This window comes from Castanea sativa, chromosome 3 (genome assembly GCF_040712315.1).
Source record: "Castanea sativa cultivar Marrone di Chiusa Pesio chromosome 3, ASM4071231v1".
Lineage (NCBI taxonomy): Eukaryota > Viridiplantae > Streptophyta > Magnoliopsida > Fagales > Fagaceae > Castanea > Castanea sativa.
The window spans coordinates 16,295,834-16,306,491 of record NC_134015.1 but is presented as its reverse complement, the minus strand read 5'-3'; the positions used below and the strand labels follow the sequence as shown (position 1 = coordinate 16,306,491).

The following is a 10,658-nucleotide window of genomic DNA, read 5'->3' as shown; positions in this document are numbered from 1 at the left end:
GTAGGAGTATTTGATAAACATAAAAATTGCTAAAATTAGTTTTGGTGAAAGTCAAAATTAGTATTTCCTCCGAGTTTAACCAAAATTACTATGACCGAGTTTAAATGAGTTTAGCTTACCTCCAATACTTTTTTAAAGAGTTTGGTTTACGTCAAATACTTTTTTAACTGAATGTCTCATTTTGTTTTAAATACACAATGACAAGTGGCAGCGGGTTTTAATCTCCACATTTATTTATTTAGTGGGTAATGTAACAATTTTTCATTAAAATAAAAAGAGATCCTATTAAAAAGTACTAGAGATATGTTATACCGTTTTTTAAAAGGAATCTCATTTTTTTTGTGTGAGAGATGCTACTGTAGGAGGCAAAAATTATCAAACTAATTACAAATTATGCCACATCAAAATTTAATGACAAATTCTAGATTAATATGTCATTAAATTAACTAAATTAAATGATGACATGTGTCATTTAAATTGATATTACATTGACATATTGAAATTTGCCATGTGTCACTGAAGCTGTTTTTGCTTCCTTGTTCACATATGATTACAATGATCATCTTGTGAAAGCATTTTGTGAATGTTGGAGTCCAATGACAAATACTTTGCATACTTTGGTTAGAGAAATTTCTATTACAACGTGGGATTTGCATAAGAGTTTAAATTCAGTCAGGATTTGGCGTAAAGCCAAGTTTTTACGCCCTCCAATGAGCTAGTGCCATGTCATCATTTTACCAAAATATGAATACAACTCAAATGCAAAAACTTTCAATATCAGATTCAAAACAAAACCAAAACTCAACCCTCCTCCTCATGTTCAAACCAAACCTCCATAGCCCCACCCCACCCCACCCCACCACACATGCCGCCACAGCACCGGAGCCGCCACTCCACTGAGCATAATTTACCCAAAAAAAAAAAAAAGCCATAAGACCCATCTCAGTTCTAGTGCTCATCTCAAAGAAGTAACCAAACCCAAAAATCTATAAACACCGATATCAATAACAGAACAAAAACTCATCAGCTTGTTTAAACCAAAATCATAAAATCTATATATTAAAAAAAAAATGATGAGGAAGGTGGCCATGGTGCTGGGTCCTTTGTTCGAGATCTGATGGATGCAACGTTTTTTTCAGGTCACCTTATAGACCCTCACTAAGCCTCTGATGAGTGGGAGTTTAAGGTTATGGTTTTGATCATTTTGAATAATTTCGAAGAGAGAGATGAGATGATTTTGGGTTTGAGAGTCACTGTTTGTGGCTCATGTAATGGCGTAGTAATAAAGCTCCACCACGAATTTCGATCCATGGTGATTCCGATGGTTTGTGAGGCGGAGTGGAGTGGAGATCTGGTTTGAACGGGAGAGGAGGACTGGATTTTGTTTTGTTTGTTTTTATTTTTTTTATTATTATTTTAGATATGATATTGTGAGCAGGTATTGTGTGTGAATGTTTGTATTCATCTTTTAATAAAATGCTAACATGTCACTATCTTATTGGAGGCGTAAACTCTTGGTTTTACACCAAGACCGGACCAAATGTAAACTCTTTGCATAAGCTTGGTGGGCTTCCCATTAAAGGACTTTTTGTTGATGAAGTGGTTCCCATTGCAAAGGAGCTTGAAGGAGTTAATGATCAAGGGACAAATTGCTTGCCTCGAAGTTGTCGCTATTTGTTTATAGTCTACCATCATCTCCAACATCGAATGAAGAGGCAAAGTAAAGTTAATGTCAATAATTGGATTGCTTTTCGGTTTAAAGGAGATGAAAGACATCCTACTCCAAAGAAACAAGTAAAGAAAGGACCCCATCCAAAACGCAGCCAAAATCCATTACGCCTTATTCTTGACCGTGGGCCTTGGAAAGACAAAGAACACACGGCTCTTTTTGATCTTTGGGTTCCTGAAGATCTTAAGAAAGAAACTTATTTGGCAGCTTTTCTTGCTTGCTGGCGACTGTTCAGTCCATCTTTCAACTAAAGTTAGGAAGATTTCTTGTTCGAGGCAAGTTTAATGAAGATTGAATTAGAGCGTATTCTTTTGGAAAATAATTGAAATAGAGATTGTATTCATTATTCATCAATACAAATTTATATTTGCAAATCATATTTCTTTTCAACTGTTTGATTTTTTTGCAATTGAAAAATTTTGTGTTTACAACTATGTCCACAACATTTTCATAAGCCCCTGTTAACTAAATAAAATATAGGGATTAAAATTCACTACTACTTATCATTGTATATTTAAAATAAAAAGATATATTCAATAAAAAAAAAATACTTAAGCCAAACCCTAACTAAATTACTATCGATAAAGTCAAAATGTCATTCAAAACTAGAGAATCAGAGTTAACAGAAACTAGCATTTTTTTTTTCCTGACGTGAGAAGCTAGCATTAGTAGCATAGCCTAGCATTTCTAATCCTCATAGTTTCATAACCGAGTAATTCTCTTCTTGAGCAATGGCTAACACCGTTGCAGTTTTCTCTTTGCTTTTCACTCTCAGTACTACTTTCTCTCTTCTTCTTCTTCTTCCTCATTGCATTGATGCTCATCCCCTTAAGGTTTGCAAGTTTGATGCAATATATCAACTCGGGGACTCGATCTCTGACACTGGCAATTTAATTCGTGAGGTCCCAACTTCAATGTGTGCTCGGCTTCCTTATGGCCAAAACTTTGTCAACAATGCCACTGGCCGGTGCTCCAATGGGATGCTAATGATTGATGATTTTGGTAAGAATCTAACTTCTTGTTGTTGATGTTTATTTATTTATTTTTGTTCTCTTTTACTTCTTGTTGGATTTTGTTAAAAGAACACATAAATTATTTTGTTCCTTATATGTATGGATATAAAGGCCAAACTTGTTGATTTTTTTTTTTTTTTGGGTTCTTTTTCTTAGTTGCCGTTGGCTTTTAAAAGAACCCCAAAAACAATACTGTTTAGAAAGTTTTCAAGCTCCATATATTTCAGAAAGAATGTTTTCCTCTCTCTCTCTCTCTCTCTCGATTCTTTAGAATGTCATTCAATACTGTTTCAATGACCCATATATAAGAATTTTTCTCTCCCAACCCTGTTTTGATTATATCTGAGTTCTATCATTATCATACAAGATATAAGTGGGGTGGGGGATTAATTTGTGATGCTTCTCCCTTGTTGATTGCTCACTATAAAGTTTATACTACATGCATGTTTGAGCCTTGAAAAAATCCTCTGTTCTGTGTTTTCTGCCTAAGTATTATTTCTTAGGTTTGAATTTTTTACTAGTTGTGTACATTATGGCATTATGCAAGTTGATTTTAGTCTTTTGTTTGACTTGATTGCATATATTAGAATTCAGAACCACCTTATGAAAAGAAGATTGAAGCTTGCAAAACGTACAACAATGGCGGAAAAGATAACAAACAGAGTAAAGGTGTGAGAGGGAGAGAAAACAAGAGAGTAGTTTAGTAAAGAAAATACTTCTGTGTATTAATATGACAAGCTTAACTTTACAATAGCCCACGTCTCATATATATATAGCATAATTACTCTACACTGAGAAACTTCTAGAGACTAACTGTTATAACAGACTAACTAACAAGATCCACATTATGCTCCGTAAAATTAGGAGTGACAGGTGGGAAGCAGTTGTGGCTTAACTGCCCATAGAGATACAGTTGGAGTGTTAGTCTCTTGAAGAAACAAAGTCATTCTGGAACAATGACTGATGAAGAAGACACAGTACCAAAACGACCTCGTTTCTCATTTATCAATACGACTCCGTTTTGTCTCTGTTTCTCATTAAACTAAGCCATGCCGTCTTGTCTAAGTGAAAACGATATCGTATCAAGAACTAGCTGTTGATAACTAGCCGTTATCTTCGTTTTCCTCTATTTTCAAAGTTTGTGTCCTCTGATTATTAGTACTTGCTTTCACATCCCCCCTCAAAACCATGGGGTCAAGAGACACCAGGATTTTGGACCTGAGAAAAATGAAACGAGAGGTGGACAAGCTCTTAGTAAAGACATCAGCAAGCTGATCACCAGTGTTGATGTACTTGACCAGAAGATCTTTGCGAAGAACCTTTTCACGAACAAAATGGTAATCCACCTCCACATGCTTCGTACGAGCATGAAAAACTGGGTTGGAGGCAATAGCAAGGGCAGAAACATTATCACACCAAAGCTTGGGTGGAAAAGAAAGAAAAATACCCAAGTCTTTCAACACTTGGCAAAGCCAAGAGAGTTCAGCAGTAGTGGTGGCTAAGGCCCTGTACTCAGCCTCTGTGGAAGATCTGGACACCGTCTCTTGTTTCTTGGCACACCAGGTAATGGGATTATAACCCAAGTAAACTATATAGCCAGTAATTGATCGCCTGTCAAAGGGATCGCCAGCCCAATCTGAATCAGAGAAGGCTGAAAGAGACAAAGAACCAGGTTGAAGGAAAATACCTTGATTCAATGTCCCATTGACATACCGGAGGATCCGTTTAGCAGCAACGAAATGAACATCAGTAGGAGCAGACATAAATTGGCATACTTGCTGGACTGCAAAGCTGAGGTTAGGTCTGGTGAAGGTCAAATAATGGAGTGAACCAACTAAGCTTCTGTATTCATGAGGATTAGATAAGAGGGAACCCTCAGTAGGTGTCAATCTGGAATTAGGTGCACAAGGAGTGCGAGCCGGTTTGGAAGACACCATATTGACCTAGAGTAATAAATCCTGAGCATACTTTGCCTGAGATAAGAACAAACCCTTGGAAGTCCGTGAGATTTGAATGCCAAGAAAGTAAGAAAGAGGACCCAAGTCCTTAAGTTCAAAAGCTGTGCTGAGCTGAGTGATCAAGGCAGATAAGAAAAGAGGATCATTCCCAGTCATGACGATGTCATCAACATAGACAAGAAGGTAGACCACTCGAAACCCTTGTCTGAGAATAAATAAAGAGGAATCAGCAAGTGATGCTTGAAAGCCGATATGTAGCAGTTGAGTGGAAAATCTCTCAAACCAAGCTCTAGGAGCCTGTTTAAGGCCATAGAGAGATTTGAGAAGTTTACAAACATGATTGGGATGTTCTGGATCCACATAACCAGGTGGTTGAGCCATATAAACGTCCTCTCGAAGATAGCCATGGAGGAAAGCATTACTCACATCAAGCTGTCTGAGGGGCCAATTGAACTGAACAGCCAAGGAAAGGATGATTCTGACAGTAGGAGGTTTAATAACAGGGCTAAAAGTTTCCTCAAAATCAACCCCATACTGTTGATGAAACCCCTTGGCAACTAGTCTGGCTTTGTATCTATTAATGGACCCATCACTGTTGTGCTTTAGTTTAAACACCCACTTGCAACCAACCAAATTGTGAGTGGAAGGAGGAGGTACCAAAACCCAAGTACCTTGCCTCTTAAGTGCTGCAAACTCATCATCCATTGCTGAGCACCATTGAGGAAATTGGACAGCAACTTTGTAGGAAGGAGGCTCAGTAAGGGTGTAGTCAGGCTTAGAAATGGAGCTAGCCTTAGTAGGTTTGGTAGTATACTGCACTTTGGATTTAGAGGCATGAGGGGCTGCATCAGTCATAGCAGCAAGAGCCTTGGGTCTTAAAATGCCATCCTTAGACCTGGTGATCATGGGATATTTGTTCACAGTAATAGGAACCTGGGGCTGGGCTACTATGGGAATGGCAGGTTGGGATGATGGAAGATGTGGCATAGGAGCAGAAGGAGCAGCAGTAGGTGTACAAGGAGATGAAAATTGAGTAGATGGAGACTGTGCAGGTAAAGTAGGAGAAGGAGCAGACTGATCAGATAAAGAGGTTGACAAAGCATTGAAGGGCATAGGAGACTGGGAGGTAGACTGAGATATCACAAGAGGTATGGGAATTTGAGGGGAAGGAGTAGGGGGTGAATTGGAGGCAGCAGATGGACCAGTGGATAAAGGTTGGGGAGAAAGAAATTCACTTTCATTGAAGTGAACATTTCTTGAGATATAGATCCAAGAAGTAAGAGGATCTTGGTAGATATACCCTTTGGTATGAGCAAGATAACCAAGGAAGATAGAGGAAGTAGTGTGAGGTAAAAGTTTATGTGCATTATATGGTCTCATTAAGGGAAAACAGATGCAGCCAAAAGTCCGTAAATGGGTAAGGTCAGGTTTGGACTTAAACAAAACCTCCCAAGGAGTGGAATTGTTGAGAATGGGAGTAGGAAGTCTATTAATGAGATGGACAGCTGTGGATACAACATAAGACCAGTAGGATGGAGGTAACTGAGAGTGAGATAGCATAGTGAGTGCACACTCCACTATGTGTCTATGTTTCCTCTTAGCCACTCCATTCTGCTGAGGAGTGTGAGGACATGAGAACTGATGGACAATACCATGAGTTAAACAGAAAAGCTTAAATGCATTGGAAGTAAACTCACCACCATTATCAGTTCTCAAGATTTTAATTTTAGAGTCTAACTGATTTTCCACAGTGGATTTAAAGAACTTGAAAATAGCAAAAACATCAGATTTATGTTTAAGAAGGTATAGCTAAGTAAATTTTGAGTAGTCATCAACAAACAAGACATAATATTGAAAATCATTGGAAGATGTAACAGGAGCAGGACCCCAAACATCTGAGTGCACCAATTCAAGAGGTTTTGAGGCTTGAAATTCAGAGATAGGAAAAGAAAACTGATGCATTTTGCCACTCAAGCAATGCTTACAATGAGGAAAGATTTTATTGGCATTTGAAATACAAGCATGACCAATAGAAGATAGAGCTGTGTTCAAAACAGCATCACTAGGATGTCCTAGTCTATGGTGCCACAAGAACCATTTATTTGACTTATTTACATGAAAACTAGACAGAAAGGAAGTACCAGCTGAAGAATGACTCTTTTGTGGAGATGAACCTGAATTGAAAGAAGGAGGTGACTTGTTGAATTGCTTGAAGTGCTTGGAGTAGATAGGATAGACTCCATTCTTACTCCAGCCCTTGTAAAGGAGTTTCCCCGTAGGAATATCCTGAATTTTGATTTGATTAGCATCAAAGTAGCAAGAACAATTATTATGTACGCAGAATTTGTGCACAGAAAGTAGGTTCAAGGCAATCCTAGGAACATGAAGTACATTTTTGAGAGTAAAATCATGATATTTTGTGTGTAAGGTAGTATTACCTATGTGGTTAATTGGCAAGGATTGACCATTCCCAACAGTAACATGTTTTGGCCCTTTGTACTGAGACTGAACTGAGAGATTATTGAGATTGGCAGTGATATGGTCAGATGTACCTGAATCAGCAAGCCATGGATCTTGATTGTTGGTGATTGCTGCATTGGAAGCACTGGCCATAGCAGCAAGTTTGACTGGAGGATTTTTGCCTTGATAAGCAAAATCCATCCTGTGAAAACAGTCCAAAGCTTGATGTCCTGACTTTCCACAGATTTGGCATGATGGCCTTTCATGCTTAATTCCTTGAGAAGAGTTGTGTTGAGGAAAATTCTGAGAGGTCAGATATTGAGGAGAGAAATTGTGAGATTGGGAAGAGAAATTGTGAGAGGCCTGTGGTGAAAAATGCTGCTGATTTCCACCATAATTGAACCTGCCTCCACCTCTTCCTCTGTTAGCATTGTTTCTTCCTCTTCCTCGACTTGAACCATGATTCTGTGACTGGTTTGATGTACTGCCATTTGCCTTTCCATTGGAAGCAAACATAGCAAGATTGTGAGAAACTGAATCCATGTGGTCAGTCATAGCCTGTTCTTCACTCTGCAACATAATAGCTAGTTGCTCATAAGTGATTGGATCACTCCTAGTATGAATTGCAGAGCAGAAATGTGCAAATTCTCTAGGAAGTCCTCTTAGTACAATGCAGATCAGTTCTTCATTGTCAACAATCACTCCAACAGCAAGGAGTTTGTCACGAGCAACTTTGATCTTCTGGAGGAATGAATTCACAGATTCATTACCTTTCTTGATACTTTGCAATTCAAGCTTGAGATTTAGAATGTTAGCACGTGATGTGGAAGTGAACCTTTGTTCTAAAGTGTTCCATACTTCCCTTGAGCTGGTGATACCAACAACCAGTGGGAAGACTTGTGGAGTAAGAGTTGAATTGATCAGGGAAAGGAGTGCCTTATCCTTGATCTTCCAAGCTTGAAATTCAGGATTAGCAACAGAGGTTGCATTTCAGTATCAAGTGCAAAAGGTGATGGCTTCAGTGCTGTGCCATCAATGTGTTCAATTAATGAGTAAGCCTCTAGTATGGTGAGTAACTGATGCCTCCATGGGATGTAGTTGGTGTAGTCAAGTTTGATTGACATAAGGTTCAACATATTAGAAAGTAGCAGTAATGGTGATTGCATGGCAGTTGAAGATGTAGAGGTTGAAGGTGTAGAAGTAGAGGGAGTTGTGTGTACAGATTGAGTTACATCAGTTGGTGTTATGGAAGCCATGGATCTTGGCTCTGATACCATGAAAAGAAGATTGAAGCTTGCAAAACGTACAACAATGGCGGAAAAGATAACAAACAGAGTAAAGGTGTGAGAGGGAGAGAAAACAAGAGAGTAGTTTAGTAAAGAAAATACTTCTGTGTATTAATATGACAAGCTTAACTTTACAATAGCCCACGTCTCATATATATATAGCATAATTACTCTACACTGAGAAACTTCTAGAAACTAACTGTTATAACAGACTAACTAACAAGATCCACATTATGCTCCGTAAAATTAGGAGTGACAGGTGGGAAGTAGTTGTGGCTTAATTGCCCATAGAGATACAGTTGGAGTGTTAGTCTCTTGAAGAAACAGAGTCATTCTGGAACAATGACTGATGAAGAAGACACAGTACCAAAACGACCTCGTTTCTCATTTATCAATACGACTCCGTTTTGTCTCTGTTTCTCATTAAACTAAGCCATGCCGTCTTGTCTAAGTGAAAACGATATTGTATCAAGAACTAGCCGTTGATAACTAGCCGTTATCTTCGTCTTCCTCTATTTTCAAAGTTTGTGTCCTCTGATTGTTAGTACTTGCTTTCACACCTTATTAACCAATATTAGTGTCAAAGTAATGTTATACTAATTTTTATTTTTATTTTTATTTTTTTTTGGTTATGTTCTATAATTTCACAGCTCAAGCAGCTGGACTTCATTTTCTCCTTCCCTACTTGAATCGGAACACATTGGTTAATGGTAGTCATGGGAAGAATTTTGCAGTAGCTGGAGCAGCTGCTTTCCCAAAGAGATTCTTGTAAAAAAGAATATTTCAGTCGTAGCTACTAATAGCTCTCTCAATGTTCAAATGGATTGGATGTCCACATATTTCAATGGGATCTGTCTCAATGCTGAAGGTTAGCCTCTCATTTGAAGCATATATAATACCGAGTAAAATTCATTGTCTTCATAATTTCAACTTTTTTTTCTTAAAAAAAAGTTTCTTTTGATGTTGAATAGATTGTGCTGAGAAGCTTAAAACAGCCCTATTCATGGTTGGAGAAATTGGAGGGAATGATTTTAACTTTGCATTGCTTCAAGGCAAATCAATTGAGGAGGTCAGAAACCTGGTTCCAGAAGTTGTCAAGGCAATAAAGGATGCTGTTACAGTACGTTTTATTAGTAAACAAAATAGATTCCTTTTTATATATATTTTTTTCATTCAAAATGACTTGATTGATTATTGAGTCCTAATTGTCTATAATATTGGTTCCAGACGGTCATTGGTTATGGTGCTACCCGAGTGGTTGTTCCTGGTAACTTCCCAATAGGCTGCTTACCAATCTATCTTACGGCATTACAGACCAACAATTCTGCAGCTTATGACGAATTTCATTGCCTAAAGGGATTGAACGATTTCACAATATATTACAATGATCAACTCAAACAAGCCCTTGAAGGTTTGAGAAAAGAAAATCCTAAAGTTGCTGTAGCATACGGTGATTATTACAATGCTTTCCAATCGGTTTACCGTAATGCTTTACTTCTTGGTGAGTCTCTCTCTACTTCTAATAAACTTCAAGGAGATTAATAATAAGATAAATCTGATGGAGAAATTTCTTTTTTTTTTTGGATTGCGCCCAATGTATAGGATTTGATATTGAATCTTTGCAAAAAGCTTGCTGTGGTGCTGGAGGTGATTATGACTTTACACTTACAAAAGGGTGTGGAGATCCAGATGTACCAGTTTGTCCAAATCCAGATAAACGCATCATCTGGGATGGAATTCATTTGACACAACAGGCGTACAAGTATATTTCTGACTGGCTCATCCGTGACGTCTTGCCCAACCTTCATTGCTAATTTTAATTTGGTTTAGTTTTGTGGGGCTTGCATAGAGTTAGCAAGTAATAAAGTTCTAATACTCCCGACTTCAAAATAATATTTTGCCTTTCTATGTTCTCAGCTTCCATATGGTTTTGTCTAATGAGAGAAAAAAGAGAACAAAGAGTATAACGCGGCTGTAGAGATATTATGAGTTATGACCCAACATTTTCAAACCAATTATAGGACCCAGCTACCAATGTACTTTTGGAATATGCAGAAAAATGACTCTAATTCTACTTGTAATGCAGGTACTACAATCTTAGGGTTTTTATGGTTAGTCTTGTAGGTGTTGTATTTGCGAGTACAAATTCAAACAACTACCCATGAAAAGTTTGTCACGTTTTACTGAGTTATGAACTTACTAAAAATCAGTT

At 37.9% G+C, this 10,658-nt stretch overlaps 1 protein-coding gene across 1 annotated transcript; it reads left to right on the top strand.

Moving 5' to 3' along the window:
• The first annotated feature begins 8,414 nt into the window (after positions 1-8,414).
• On the top strand, positions 8,415-10,260 carry LOC142628595 (GDSL esterase/lipase At5g03980-like). The gene is made up of 5 exons (XM_075802659.1): positions 8,415-8,501; positions 9,161-9,314; positions 9,418-9,566; positions 9,674-9,947; positions 10,049-10,260. The coding sequence occupies exons 1-5, from the start codon at positions 8,415-8,417 to the stop codon at positions 10,258-10,260; spliced, it is 876 nt and encodes a 291-aa protein (XP_075658774.1).
• Positions 10,261-10,658: the final 398 nt, after the last annotated feature.

Bases quoted from the DNA above. Each gene is read 5' to 3' on its own strand.
- LOC142628595 (XM_075802659.1), top strand. From the start codon at position 8,415: ATGGATCTTGGCTCTGATACCATGAAAAGAAGATTGAAGCTTGCAAAA. The intron at 8,502-9,160 runs GTGTGAGAGGGA...GGTTAATGGTAG, and splicing joins AGATAACAAACAGAGTAAAG to TCATGGGAAGAATTTTGCAG. The intron at 9,948-10,048 runs GTGAGTCTCTCT...CCCAATGTATAG, and splicing joins CCGTAATGCTTTACTTCTTG to GATTTGATATTGAATCTTTG.